General features: G+C 36.6%; 1 protein-coding gene across 2 annotated transcripts in view; it reads left to right on the top strand.

Annotated features, from left to right (window-relative positions):
* The window catches only part of PTPRN2 (protein tyrosine phosphatase, receptor type N2), a 636306-nt gene that overhangs the window by 264639 nt on the left and 356136 nt on the right, over window positions 1-15531 (top strand). For both annotated transcript variants that reach the window (XR_002435341.1, XM_021387625.1), the window contains exon 10: window positions 3088-3174. Coding sequence is in view for 1 of the 2 variants with exons in the window: in XM_021387625.1 (XP_021243300.1) it covers window positions 3088-3174 (87 nt within the window). In the remaining variant the exon portion in view is untranslated. The remainder of the gene's footprint in view (window positions 1-3087; window positions 3175-15531) is intronic.

Here is a 15531-nt window from a genome sequence, read left to right as displayed (position 1 = left end):
CTTTCTTAAATATGAACATGATATTTCCCTTTTTCCAGTCACGGGGGACTTTGTCTGACTGCTGCTATTTTTCAAATATAATGGAGAGTAGCTTGGCAACCATGTCAGCTAGTTCCTTCAGAAGCCTGAGATGCATGTCATCTGACCCCATAGACTTGTACACATTCAGCCTCCTGAGGTGGTCTGCACTTGCTCCGCTCTTACACTAGGAGGGATTTTGCACCCTCAGCCCCATCTTTGAAGTTCAGGGACACAAGAGGCATGAAAAGCCTGACTGGCCATGAAGACAGAGGCAAAGAACTAGTTAAGTACCTCAGCCTTCTCCATATCTGAGGAGGCCAGCTCTCCCTTTTCATTTATCAGAGGTGGAACACTGTCCTTAGCCTTGGGGTATTTTACTTAATGCCATACTGCTGGGAAGAGTATACTCGCTCAGCATAAGTAAAGCCAGTCACTGTGTAAGTGCACACTGTGCAACACTGAGAAAAATGCAATATAAAGTAGTAGGGAAATAGAGTGTGGATAATGATTAGGCATTTTCAACTCTCCTATGATACAACTGTTACAGAACTGTAATAAGCAGTACTAGTATGTGGCAACATTTAGAAACTATAAAAGTGACACTAGAAGGTACTCGGGCATAAATTATTCATTCTTAATGTTAGAATGTGACCAATAGTAATGCTGATACCACAGAGGAAAACATAGTTGTAGAATTGTAGAATCCTAGAATCATACAATGGATTGGGTTGGAAGGTACCTTAAGGCGCAACCAGTTACAAACCTGTGCCATGGGCAGGTTTGCCGCTCACCATATCAGGCAGCCCAGGGCCCCATCCAGCCTGGCCTTGAACGCCTCTAGATAGCACCATGCCTTTGAAAAGTACACAGGTATGAATTCTGTAGTTCTCCTGTGCTGTTATGAAGGACAATTTCTTAGCCTAACACACCAGATGTGAGCTTGTGAACCTGTGTTCTTTAGTTGGAATTGGATGAGAGTTAGCAAGACTACTGCTGGATGCTCAGACCTGCAGAAGAATGACTTTCCAGCACCTTCTTCTCTCTCATTTTCTCTCCAGCGTTCTTGCTGGATTGTGGCATTCAAATGTTCTGATTACATCCCATATTACTGTTACTACATTGACACATAGCAGCATACCTTGGTTTGGGGGCTGGGGAGTGCTTTTGCAGGGAACCAAGGGTAAACAGGAACGGAAGGTTGAGCTTTTACAAATGTGACTCCCTTGGTAAAAAAAAATGACACCAATGTATGCAGCAGACTTTCCCTGCACCTCTGTGGATGCTTGCTATTACAGTAAAAGCTCACTTGCTGACACCAATCATTTCCATAAAATTTAAGCCAATGTCTTTGGGAGAAAAGATTTAATTAACACATAAGCCCCTGAGTCACTATGACAATCTGCTTTCATAGTGATGGGAATAATCACATTTCTGCCCACTGTCAGTCCTTGAAATATAGGATTTTTATGAATAATCTATAGTACATTTTTTTCCTTACAGAAACAATCAGATTCTTTTGTTACTTTCAGACAAGAACATTTCTGTCTCATACATCTAGAAAAACTCTAAATTTATCTGGTGCCTTGAGGGGCTACCTCTGCCTGTGTGACAGGAGGTCTCTTGAGCATTTTGGGTTAGTAGCATGAAGGGAGGCTGAACAATTCCAGCCTAACCAAGATCCACAAGACATCCCATTATTTAAATAGCGGTGCCCTTAGGGCAGTGTATGCAGAACCCAGCACAATAAATAAATAAATAAATAAATAAGCAGTGCTCATTGCAGACAATAAATAAATTAGTGGCCATTATTACAGTGCAGTAAAATTAGATTCAAAAACTTTCGCTGTGAAGCAGAGATAATAACCTAGGTACAGAGCTTTGAGAGGTCTTTTTTCCCCTTAGTCCAGCTGAAAAGATCATGTCTAACAGTACGTACTTTTTTGACACCTCCTTCTCTTACTTGTTATAAACCCTTGAAGGAAAAGATACAGAACCTTTTTTCCCCTGGGTTAGTTTCATCAAAGTTGTTTCTGATTTAAAGTGGCATAAGTCAGATAAGTATCAGGCTTGTAAGGTTTAATGTTATGAGTGTTGGGGCTTTGACAATGTTGAAAATAATTCTATAATCATAATTTACAGAATGCTGTATTTGTTGTTCTCAGTGGATATTGTTATATAATTTTCATATCTTTTTGCTTTCTAAATACATTTTTATTTGGTTTCACAGCACTAAATAAAATATAACAAAAACATAAAAAAAACAGCTGAACAAAATATAGTCTGTCTATTAGGGACAGAATGTTCATAATACACCTTTACAGCTGTAGCAACTCTAATAACTTGGAAGTTTTATAAATATATGTTTTGCATCTGGATAAGTGCTTTTTAAAAATGATAGCAGTTCTCATGTGTTATGCTTGATTGCAACCTGTTTTCTAAATTAAAAAATGTAAATGTGGCATCGACAAAGGTTAAAAAGATTTAAAGTGGGTTCTGTCAGCAGTGCATACACACACCAAACGAAATCCTATGTTTCTAATCAGTGTCCTCTGGACTGTGTGCCTTGCTCCGTTGTTTACTCTCAAATCCATAATAATTTTGTATCCTTTCACTGGGTGAAGATTCATTTTAAAAACTAATGAATTTAAAAATATGCTTTTCCCTTGTCCATTTGCTACTGAGCCTGCAATTTGACTTTCATTGTTTGTTTCCCTCCTTGTCTCGTCAATCCTTTTCTCTCTTTCTGTCCTTTTACTTTATTACATTTTTTATTGAGGATCGAGATGAACTGGTTGCTGCATCATGGGCCCATTACACTTCCTAACAATTCCATTTACACCTTATTGTTTGTCTTATTGCTGGAAAATTCAGGTGATTCATCATGCCTGAAGAAGCACCTGATCCCAATTCCCTTGATATCACGATCACTATGTGACAGGAATACAGTTACTGGTGGCTTTCAGACTCTAAGAGGCCAAGGTGATAACTCTTTTGGGACTTTTAGCCTCTCAAGTATTGATGAGTTCCATTTTCGTAACGCTGTGTTTTCTTGCTGCCTTTCAACAGCCCCCTGAGTGTGGAAAAGGGCCTCGAGTTAATAAAGGATGTGGCAGATCTCCTGAAGCTGCAGATGAGTGCCTTCGATGATGTCAAGTACGTACATGGAATTTGCCTCTTTTTCTTTTATTGGATTTATTGTTTTTCAATAGTTCATCTTACAAGGGAATGAGTACTCTTAAATACCAAAATTAATGAGTGTGTACGCACAAACCAAAGAATATTATGATTATCTTCATAACGTCCCCTACACACATTTAAGAAAAAAATTATTTAATACAAACAATAAAGACTGAAATAACCCTATGCTCCCATAGGGAAAAATCTATTCAAAGTGCTGTAAATATATAACCATCTTATTTAACAGAGTATAGGTTAAGCAAGTATTGTAAAGGGTCATCATACTCAGCATTGCTGAGGGTTAAACAAAATCACAGAGGGATAGAAACTCGGGTTCCTGACTTTCAGGATGGCACATGGCACACCAGGTCATGCCGCTTGGACAGCTACTCATTTAACAAGTCACAAGGAGTTCAGCTATGTTGAAATGCTGCTTTTCTTTTGATTTGTGCTGGTAAATATACTGTGTGGCAACCTCCTAAGTTAGGAGGTTATGATTTACCACATTTGGTAAAAAAATTTAGATTGGAGATTTTCTGAAACAATTTTGGTAGGAACGTTTACTTTATAAAACTTTAGTTTTTCTTTCATTAAATAGAAAATAAAATAGTTTGATAGAGAAGTAATGGAAAAGAAGAGTCAGCTGTGGATGGTTCGTTACAGCTTGCTGGAAAGAACTCACATCCTGGTGCACAGAAAATAGCTGTTATCTGGTAACATCCAGGTTCTGCCTATGCTTCAGTGTTTCGGGCTGCTTGGTTTTCCCCATGAGTCACGTTGCTGAAGGGCAGCATCTTTCTCAGCCTTCCTTGTGCTTTTGTTTTAACCTTTGGATCCAGTGAATGCAATTCATATTTTTTAATGGTATGTTCTTAGCCATGGTCTGAAGATGTTCAATTTTTGGTGGAAGTATGTGTCCATTCTATTACAGAATATGAGATTCAAAATAGACCAGTGGGGGTTGGCTTAGAAATATAACAAAAACAAGGCATAAAGAATTTCATTGTTTAGAAGGAAAATATTTACATATTTTGTTAGAACTATCCTTTACATTGCTTAATGAGTTTCTGATTGTATTTTATCAAATATACTTTTTATGAAAACTGAATTCTGTAATTACAAAAAATGACACCATTATATGGCTTTCCTTATAAAAAGAATTTTCAACCTTGAGTTTGAATACTACCAGATAAATCAAAGTCTGCTACACATTCAAAGGGATAATTCTACAGAACAAGTTCTCGGCTGGAATCAATGGGTTCTACTTCATTAACTTCATTCATTTACAGTAAAAGTGCACTTTCACCTACCTTTCTAATTGTTAGCATAAAACTTTTTTTTTTCTAATCATTTGATAAATGCAACAACATTGCAGTTGGCAAGCTGTAGATTTATTCTCTGATGGAAAACATCCCTCCAGTGAAATAGCAAGCTATGAATGATTTTTTTCTTCTTCTTAATATGCAACTTTAGGGAAGCTGAATATTTTACATCCATTAATATGCAACAGTCATATGACAGTACCAAGAGTACTTGTATGGTATGGTCAGTATTTTAAAAGTGTGTTGTGAATGATGATAATTACTAGCAGGACAGACTATTCTGTCTATCAGCTCAATGCTTTCGTAGATCTTTGCCTTTTTAACACGTCTATAAATCTGTAAAAGGTTATCCCAAATCCCAAGTTAAGGAAGAATTTGTCCATAATAAATCTTTACTGCAGAAAATGAGTTGCTTAAATTCAGGTTAAACCCATGAAGTGCTATAGAAATGCAGAGCTGGACACCAGACAGCAGAAGTAGTAGCTTTAGAAAAAGGCCTCATCATGAAAAGAATTAATGCTTTTTGCATTTGTTCTTTTGTCATCGCTACATTGCCATCATTGGAAAACTGTGTGGACATGAAAGCTCTGGTTACCTTCTGAATGGCCTCCTGGAGAGGGGTTTCAAGAGAGACCTAATGATACATTTATTCCTAGTTCACCACTGACATATTGAAATGTGAGGATGAGACCTCTCAGGAAATATTTTATTTTACTAGCTTTCTTTTTTTTCTCAGGGATTTAGTTTTTTAAAATATCAGTAATACTGAGATCAAGAATTTATAAGGGGTTGGAATATGAAAAACTAAGTTGGATTGAACTCTGACCTTAACATGAGCTTGGATTAAAATTCTGTTCTCTCTTTCCAAGAATTCTGAAAAGGAAGAAAGAGTATAAGTCTGAATTTTTTAGGCTATTGCGAAGATTTCAGGTTAAAGTCATTTTAATGAGAGCCACAAATTCCAGAGTACAGACAAAGCCATCACATTCAATAGGAATAATATAAGAACAACTGGGGACAGAGAGTGAGTGTTGAATTTTTTAATGCTCTTTAAATTCTCAAATAAGGTTTTTTTGTCCTATTCTATGCAAAAAGTGATTTCAGAGGTACTGATTCACAAATGCATTACTACATTTAGTTTTGTCTGCAGATATCCTTCATTCCTCCATATATTTTTATTTTTTTCCTCTGTCTTGGAGTTTGGTTAAGTGAACAGCGGCTTTTTTCTATGGGTTCCTACTGATTCCCATGTTTGTTCTTGAATTTATTTGATGCATGGTAGTAATCAGCTTATCTTATCTTCTCTTTCACAACCCTGCCAACTTTAACCGATGGCCTGCATTTCACAACGTAGCCTCAGGCTTGACTCCCAGAGTGTTCAGTCCACTTCTACAGTTGGTTTGTTGTCAAGTTTGCATTGACATAAACTTTGCTCACCCTGTGAAGCAGATGATTGGGAATAGATTTGGGGAATACATAATTAGAAATACTTCAACACTGAAGAACAGATCCAACATGTTAGCTGTCACTTCTGGATACAGCCTGAATCTTTATGGAAGTAATAGTTATGCTTAATATGTTTTGTTAATGGTTATGTAGCTGTCAAATAAATTCCATTATTTCTTATTACATCATTAGAGACCATTAAAAGGATATTAGCATGCTGATGTAATTATGCAAGCAGACGTAAAATGACTATAGTTATGATTTTATAATCTAATTATGGGTGTCCAATGCCTCCGGTGATTGATTGTTGGACTGGTATCATGGATAGAAGTCAGATGGGTAGTAGTGCTTGGAGGGCTTGTATTTATTTTAAAATTAATATTACCTCTGCAATCTGCAATATTGACCTTCTTCTTGTAATTAAAACTTGATACATTATAGAATAAACTTACAAATGCAACAGGTTATCAACAAACATCCAAATGTAATAAAACTACTAAATTTTGTTACCTCAGCTGTGAGGGTAGTGGAAAGAACACTTTGAATGTGTAGTAAAAGCCACATACGTGACTTCTTTGGATTCTTATAGGAATACAAATTATTTCTGTGCTCTTATGTTCTCATACTTGGGATATTTATTGAGAACATTGCTGATGGGAGGTTTTCAGCTCTAAATTTAGCTGAACATCTTCACATGGAAGGAAAACAAATTATTCTGATGTCATAGTGTTTCAGACTGCATATTATATCATTCTCAGCCTCCAGTCAAGTTTGATATTTTCTGCTGAATATTACATCCTTTGATGTACACTGCAGTAACAATGATTTTTTTTTCTTTTCCTTCTGATTTCTCTCTTTAGCCTTTTATGATTTTCCCTATTGCCATTGAAGGTTTCTTGCTCTATGTATCTCTTTTTCCCAATTTTATTCTACCACTTTTGCTTCCTCCTGTGCATATTAATAGCATCTTTGTCATTTTTGCCTTTTAATACATCTAAAATAAGTACTCAGTGAACTGTCCTTCCGGGAGATGTGATAACAAAAAAGCATTCCATAATTTTTCAATGGAAAACCTGTAATAGAACATCCTGAATTAATTCCATAAAAAACATTAATGTTTATCTGTTATTGCTATTTTGGAGCATAACAGTTGTTGTCTACATAAGCCTTTAAACTATATATGTTATTTTGGGCATACACGGGATACTCACACTGAATTTCAAGTGCTAATGTAAACAGGTTTTGTAAGTTGATTCTGATTATCTAATGTGAATTCCTGGATTGCAAAGCCATAAAATTTAATATATTCCCTATCAGTACAATTGGTTGCACATGTATTGTACATCCAATGCTAAGTTAGAAAACTGTGTCACTGAGCTTTTAGAGTCTAAAGCTCAAACTAAGAAGCCTCAGGTTGGTTGTTGAGTTTTCACCTGAATGTTCTTCCTATCCACACTGAGACAAGAGATGAACTCCGTGTTTTAGTTGAATTGTGTTTTACGTGAAAAATGAAAATTCAAATTGAATGAAGCTGTGTATGGAAACTATATGGACCCTTCAGCTGGCAAATGCATTTGAAAATTTCTAGCAGTCACAGCAGTGTGGTTTGACATTTTGAAAGTAAAATGCTATAATTTTTCAATTCAAATGACTCATTTCAAAATTTAATTATGTTTGGCTTATAAGGCAAATACTTTAATTTTGATAATAAAAATAAACTAACAATTGATTTGGGAGTGAACTCAAGCTATTGTTTAATTGTTGGGTTTTTTTTATTTTAGTTTTTTGTTCATCTGACCAAAAATATCAGTCTTTCAATAACAACTAATCATGATATAGTCTTGAAATATTTTATAATATCTTTATATATATATTTTACAAAACTCTGTCTTATTCCATATGCAGGAAATGAAATGCTCAGCTAATGAGCAGCTCTTCAGTGTTCCATTTTATCTTCATTGTTCAATGTGTGGCTTCAGGCTTTCTTTATTCCGCATTATTCAAATCCTGCTCTGAGGTCAGAAAATCCATTTCTTCTCAGTTTTGCTGTTGTTTTGTTTAGTTTTCCTGTGGTGCTCTTTTCTAGTCTATCAAAGCGTTTGACAAACTTAAATTGATAGTCATTATAAGAACAATACAGAACTGGAGTTTATGCATGAAAGTATTAATGTCAAGGTATCTACTAATTTGAACTGTCCAGTCTAATATCTTTGAGTATGGCTTAGACAACATCTTCTGTGAAGAACTTCAGATACTGAGACACAGATCCTGTTGGCTTCAATTACCATTCTGAGTGTTCAGCAGTCCCAGAAGTCAGCTGTCAGTTTAAACAACACTTCTGTAAAATAAATAAATAAAAAAGCATGAGAGGACTTGGCTTCAAATGAACTGAGTCTGAATCTGAATCGAAGGTGGAACTAGATGGTACCACCAGAATTCAAGATAATGAAAGGTCCTTTAGATCCTTGTAGCTCCATATCTGTTTTTTAAAATGCTACCCAAGGTCTGCCAAAAAGTTAAAGATCCTAAAAATAGTTATCTGCTCTAGTATCTGACCACCATTCATCCTTGGACATCAGGAATCCTAGTGAAAAAACATTTTGAAAAGATAAAGTGCATCTGTAGATACAAAGTAAGTCAAGACTTGTTTTTCCTATTATACTGTGTCATGTCCTTAGCATCAAATCTGTTTTTAAGCAATTACATGTAAACAGTAATCTAACAAAAGCTTGAATTTGAAAGGCTAATCACCAGAATTGCTGTGGGCACACTCCCACCATACTTAAAATTTCTGATTTTGAGTAGTGGGGTTGCTGACACTTTCCGGCTCCTTTTCAAAAAAAGTGTCTCACATGACCAGACAATACTTATCATTATCCTTGTTCTTAGGAAGGGCTGAAACGGTTGGGCTGGAATAATACAATCTGAAAAGCCAGCCAACCATCCCAGTGAAAAGAACATGGACTGAGGAAGATATTTGAAAATCAAACCAAGTGGTGAAAGTTCAGGAAAGCTTTAAACTTCTTCAAATTAAAAGCGTAGGGCAGGCACATTGATGAGTGGAGCTCTCAGTCTCACCTATTATGAATGTGCATTGGCTGTAGTGTCCTAATCACACTATGTAGGTTTTATTCATTGTTTGTCATGTTATTTTTCTAACACCTGAAAAACTCAATCAGCCGGTTAATCATATTCAGTCATCCAGAACCTAAACACTGGAGCACTACTTGGTATTTTCACTTCATCATGCTGATGGATTATGACATTTGGTATATGTACGCTCTAAATGTGAACATCTCAGTAAATTGTTGGTAGCTTGAAAGGCAGGGTAGTGTGAGGGAGGCTTATTTAACCCAGTGAACTGCAGTGGGACAGGTAGCACAGTGTCTTGTTAGGTTTTGTACTTGCCAGTAACATGGAACTTCCCACTACTGTACAAGCTCTCCATGATTCAGTATGATGGATCTTTTCTTTGTTCTGTACACCTGTGGGTGAATCTTGTAAGGGTTTTTTTTCTAGATTGGCAGATTATGCCATCTATGCCATTTAGAGAGGAGTTTTCAAATATTGTGTTTTTAAAATACAGACAGTCCATCCTCTTCTCCTTATTGTGCTGTAGTATAAACTATCAATAGGTTGAATTTTTTACTTCCACTACATTTATTGTCCAGAATTTAAGCAACATTTTTATTTCCATTTGAACTGTACTTTTCTTTGGTGTCAAGAAAAACATATACCTTTCAAAAAAGTTGAAAAATGTTTGTGATCTATTTTTTTTTTATTTTAAATAACAAACTAACAGGCTAAGGCTATTTGGCGTAATCTTGTTTAAAATGATATAAAAGCATAACTCAGAAATAATGGCACCACTTTTATTCAAACTTGACTTCTTCTACAGATTTAATGAGTCTGGAAAACAAATTGTCTGAAAAATGTACTCCTGTAACTCATTGCATGCAGGCTTTTATAAGAAATTACATTGTGTTTTCTGGTACATATTGTCTTATTTGACAACTAATTTTTAATACAAAGATGCATCAATTTTATAGAAATGAGGATGAGGAAACGAAAATAAGGTGGAAGTTTCAACTATGCATTCCTTTACTTAAAAATGAGAGATTTCTCAGCCTTGGCATTACATTAGTCTTGTGGCTTTTTTCCCCTGAGGTACAATATATTTTGTGTGCTTTTCTTTAATAAATGTGCATATAACCAAGATCATTTTGCCTTCTCCACTGTAACTTTCCTGCTAGAAAAATATAAAAATATATTAAAAATAACAGGAAGGATTTTGGCCTGCAGCATTTTATGAATTGTAGGTGACAAAATAGAGAGACCATAAAAATCTAGGAAGACTCTTATAAATAAAAATGTACTAAGTTCAGCTTTCCATTACAACATTTCATCTCATTAAATCAGAGGATTTGCACCTTTGTAATCAAACACAGAATGAAATCCCGTGTTACAGACATGTATCCATGTAGTCAAGGGATGTTTTTTTATAGATAAGTGAGCTTCTAAAGTTTATCTATCTGTTTTAAACTTCATACTTCTTCCTGTACTTTCTATATTACTTTCTCTACATTATATTCATTTTTAATAAAATTAAAGTCCATCATATTATAAGGTGGGAAGATATGCTCCTTTATCTCAAGCAAGACGGTGAATACATGCCATTTCATTGAATTTATATAGCTTTATTAACAGGTAATTATTTCCATTCTACAGATGGGTAGACTGAAACTCAAGACAGTTTTCTTGATTTTTCCCTGAAATGGTACAGAATTTGATGACAGATATGCGTATAGAAAAATAGAACTGTGATTCTCACTCATGAACTAAAACTTGGTCTACAAATAGCACAACTAATATTGGATTTGGGAAAATATTATCATGTAGAGGAGCTGATAACACAAATTTTGAAGAAAATATTCTTTTAAAGATTTGTTTAAAAGAATAATTATGAGAAATATGCAAAATTTGTCTTTCTTTATCCTTCTTTCCTTGGCTACCTGATCTCCTACATACACACAAACACACTTTTCTGTATCTCTGTCAGCTGTGTGTATGAATGACATGAGTATCACAGACCTGGTGGCCAAACTGAACAGATAAATTGTTCTTCACTTTTTTTTTAATGTCTATCCAGAAAATACTGTACAAATATACGGACCCACGAGCTTGCATCACAAGCTTCCTGAGAAAAGTTTGTATTCCTAAGGAATCATAAATTCAGTGGGAGCAAATGTGACTGAAAGATTGTGATAAATTTGCCTTGCAATGCTTCCTTTGCAAAGGAAGTAGGCTGATGCCACATGTCTCTCCCTTACAGCTGCTGATGGTGTCCCAGGACCAAATCTTCCAATTGGTCTTCTCAGAGCTAAAGGAGAAGCCAACAGCTTCTTGAAAGGGCAAGCATGAGGGCTCTGGTTGTAGCTATCTAGCTCAGAGTTTCAAAGTTTTTTGAATGGAGGCTGTAGCAGTTTGTTTTCTTTGGTCCTCAATTGTGCTGTATAATCCTCATCAAAGAAATTTGTCTCCTATATGAATCTTGTCAAATCTATGAGCGTGCTGAACCTTTACCTCTGTGGAAGACCTAGCATGAGTAGCACAAGTCATGCTTTTCATTAGTCATTAAAAGTCACTTGTGCAAACTGGGGATAAGGTGGCTATCAGCAGAGTACACAGATTTTACATGTAAGTTTAACAGATACAATTACCAACACAGATGTGCCAAAGTAGGCCTGATATCAGCAAAGTACATTGAAAGTTTATTGTCTAAAAACTTAAGACTTCTGTTTGCGTACCAGACAGAATACCAAGAGAAAAAAGAAAAATGGGAATATAAATAGATTACTGTTATCTTTTTTTTCCTTTTAAAAAAGACATAACTTTGTTGTTATTTAGCTGAATCGTTAGAGAGTGAAAAAATTCACTGTACATTTTAAGCAGTATTTTGAGACTATTTTCCAAGTCTGAAGGTTTTTTGCTGCAAAAAAATTATAGCACTTGCACGTTCTGTTATTTAGATGCTGTAATTAAGAACCGTATTAGCATGGCAGGCAAAGCTGGCAACTTTCATGCACTCACCATGGTGAAAATGTCAATTTTCATGGCTCATGACAGATTAATAGAAAAATTGTTTTAAACTGCACTTTATTCATAGATCCTGAGTAATCAGTGGAGGTTGCATTTTGTGAAGAATAAAAATAAGAACAAATGAATATAGCATCAATCTCCAAATTGAATGTTGCCCATTTTTAAAATATTATAAATTATAAGGTTAGCAAAAAATCTTCACCTAAGATGAACTGAGTTGTAAAATCTTTAAAGTACTCTTTCATCATGTTTTGCTTTGTAAATGAGCATCAGTGTATTTAGAAATAAAAAAGATGCTTATGTATTAGATGATTAATATAAAAATATGTAAAAGTCAATCATTTAATATTGAATGCTATCAGAGACCCTCCAAACATGGACCGGTATTTTTGGAAAATATCTCTTTATGGATAAATCATATGTTTACTATGACTTTACTCTTGAAATTATTCTAATGACAGTAGTGTGTCAGTCCAAATCAATGAGATATGTGCAGCGGAATGACTTCATTGGAGCATCATGAAGAAGGACTAGAAAGGACAGTACAATGTGTCCAAATAATTATCTGATTTATTGTGGCTGTATATGTGGATTACAGAGGTAAATCTGAGCTGCAACCATCAAGTTCTGCCCAAAGTTTTGTTTCCCTGTAGTTCCATTTACACGATACGATTGCTCTGAAACTGTTAATCTATCTAATTTTTCTAATCTGTCTTCTGATTACACCATACCCTGCTGTGTGGTGTAAACTGTTCTAATGAAATGTAAACGGTAATAGAAAATCCTTCACTAGCTGGTGAATTTGTAAGCATTGTAATTAGTGTCTTTCCCATAGCAAGGATTTCGTTTTTTCATAGCATTGTAGAATAGCTTGGGTTGGAAGGAACCGTAAAGATGACCTAGTTCCTACCCCCTCTGTGGGCAGGGTTGCCAGCCACTAGATCAGTCTGCCCAGGGCCTCATCCAACCTGGCCTTCATCACTTCCAGGGATGTGGCATCCACCACTTCTCTGGGCAACCTGTTCCAGCACCCCACCAACCTCTAAGTAAAATTTTTCCCCCTCACATCTTATCTAACTCTCCCCTCTTTTAGTTTAAAATCATTCCCCCTTGTCCTGTCGCAGTCCATATGACTGTAAAAAGTCAGTTCCCCCTCCTGCTAATAAGCTCTATTCAAGTTCTGGAAGGCCACAGTGAAATCTCCCCTGAGCCTTCTGTTTTCCATGCTGAAAAAGCTCACTTCCCTCAATCTTTCTTTGTAGGAGAGGTGTTCTAGCCTTCTGACCATCTTCGTGGCCCTTGTCTGGACCTGCATCAACACCTTTCTTTTTGTGAGGGCTCCAGGCCTGGAAACAGTACTCCAGATGGAGCTTTGCAAGGCAAAGTAAAAGGGAACAATCCCCTTCCACTCCCTGCTGGCCACCCCTCTGTTGATGCAGCCCAGTGTACTGTTGGCCTTCTGGCTGCAAGCGCACACTGCTGGCTCATGTCCAGCTTTTCATCCACTAGAAACCCCAAGTCCTCCTCTGTAGGCCTCACAATGAGTCCTTCTCCCAGTCTGTACTCATATCTGGGATTGCCCTGACCCAAGTGCAACTCTTTTGTGCTTGAACCTTGTTCACCTGGGCCCACTTTTCAAGCATGTTACCATGTCCCTATAGGTGGTGTCCTTTCCTTCTGTTGTGTCAGCAGCACCACTCAGCTTGGCATTGTCCACAGATTTGCTGAGGGTGCACTTAGTCCCACTGTCTGCATCACTGGTAAAATGATAAACAGCATCAGTCCCAAAAAAGAACTTTGTGGGACAACACTTGTCGCTGCCCTCCACCTGGACTTAGAGCCACTCACCACAACCCTCTGGCTGCAGCCATCCATTGAACCATCCAGCCTTCAAATCCATCTCTCTCTAATTTAGAGATAAGGATGTGGTGCAGGACCATGTCAAAGGCCTTGCACAAATCCGGGCAAACAACATCTGTTGCCTTCCCTTTGTCCACCAGTGTTGTCACTCCCTTGTAGAAGGCCACCAGACTGGTCAGGCATGATCTGCCCTTGGTGAAGCTGTCTGTGTCAGATCGCCTCCTCATCTTACATGTGCCTTAACATAGCTTCCAAGAGGATCTTCTCCATGATCTTCCCAGGCACAGAGATGAGACTCACTGGACTGTATTTCTCTGGATCTTCCTCTCTCACTTCCCTAAAAATTGGAGTGATGTTTCCCTTTTTCCAATCACCAGCGAGTTGGCCCGAGAGCCCTGCCTTTTCCAGTTTCATGTATAACTTAGCAACCACATCAGCTAGTTCCTTCAGGACCCTGGGATGCATGTTGTCTGGCCCCAGACAATGTTCATTCTTAAGAGGCAGTCTCAGATTGGATATACTCATCTTTGGTATTTGGCCATTGCGAAGTATTTATGGTGCTGATGTTAGTGCAAAATATCTTCTTTAACTTTCTCTCTGCAAGCTGGTTGAAAGTTGAATATAGAAACACATTTCTGCGGACCGTGTTGCAAACAATTGTATGCATATTTAGTGTATGTATGGGATATAAATATTAATGGATAAGGTAATGTATTTTGGGCAGTACTGCAACTCATTGTGGAACAGCCTTTGTCGTTCTGCAATTTGAGAAGCATGTTAAGTGTTTCCAGAGAAAGGTTCCAAGAACTGGAAAGACTCAAATAGAAGACTGAAATAGGAAAAAAAAAATCAAATTGCTCATTGGATGTAAGAAATGTGCATTTAAGCAGACACGTGAGAGTAGATACGGCTGTACATGGACTTTTGATCAGTTCAGTTTGAAAATTAAGCACATTAATAAACAGTAACTATATTAAAGATGGCCATTTTTAGTACTAAGTCTAGGTGATGATCAAAATACTCAACAGTTCAGGGAAGCTGTTCTGTAGAAGTTGATACCAGAGCACAATACACTTTTCACAGATTTCCAGAATATTTGAGGCTCAATCAGCACCTGCTTATGTAATATAAATGGAATTGAAACAATTATACACAAAGTAATTTTTGATCAAAGGTTCTGGTCAAAAATATTGGTGAACCCTGAATCACGTTAGTGGTGGGTTTATAGTTATTTTGAATAATAGAAGGAGCAACTACATGCTTTTAATCCATCTCTGTAATGTATAAGGATGATGAGCTGCATTACTCTGCCTTTGCTTTACTCTGTAAATCATATTGTCCAAACATACTGTATTACAAAAACACCTCTGTTAATCACATGCTTTTTTCTGTCAATTCAATTTGACATAAGTATGTTTATAGCTAATACTTATAATGTATAACACATCTGCACAAGTGTGAGCATTTTGCTTTTCCAAAATTGTGAATGTGAAAAGGAGACTGAAGTGCAATATAAGCAATGGACATAAACTCCAAATTCCTAAACACAGCAAGCACAGAAATATGTACACATTGCAAGTCATTAGTTCAAGCCCACCAAACATTT

This window comes from Numida meleagris, chromosome 2 (genome assembly GCF_002078875.1).
Source record: "Numida meleagris isolate 19003 breed g44 Domestic line chromosome 2, NumMel1.0, whole genome shotgun sequence".
Lineage (NCBI taxonomy): Eukaryota > Metazoa > Chordata > Aves > Galliformes > Numididae > Numida > Numida meleagris.
The sequence above is the reverse complement of the archived record's forward strand: the minus strand, read 5'-3'. Positions and strand labels throughout refer to the sequence as shown.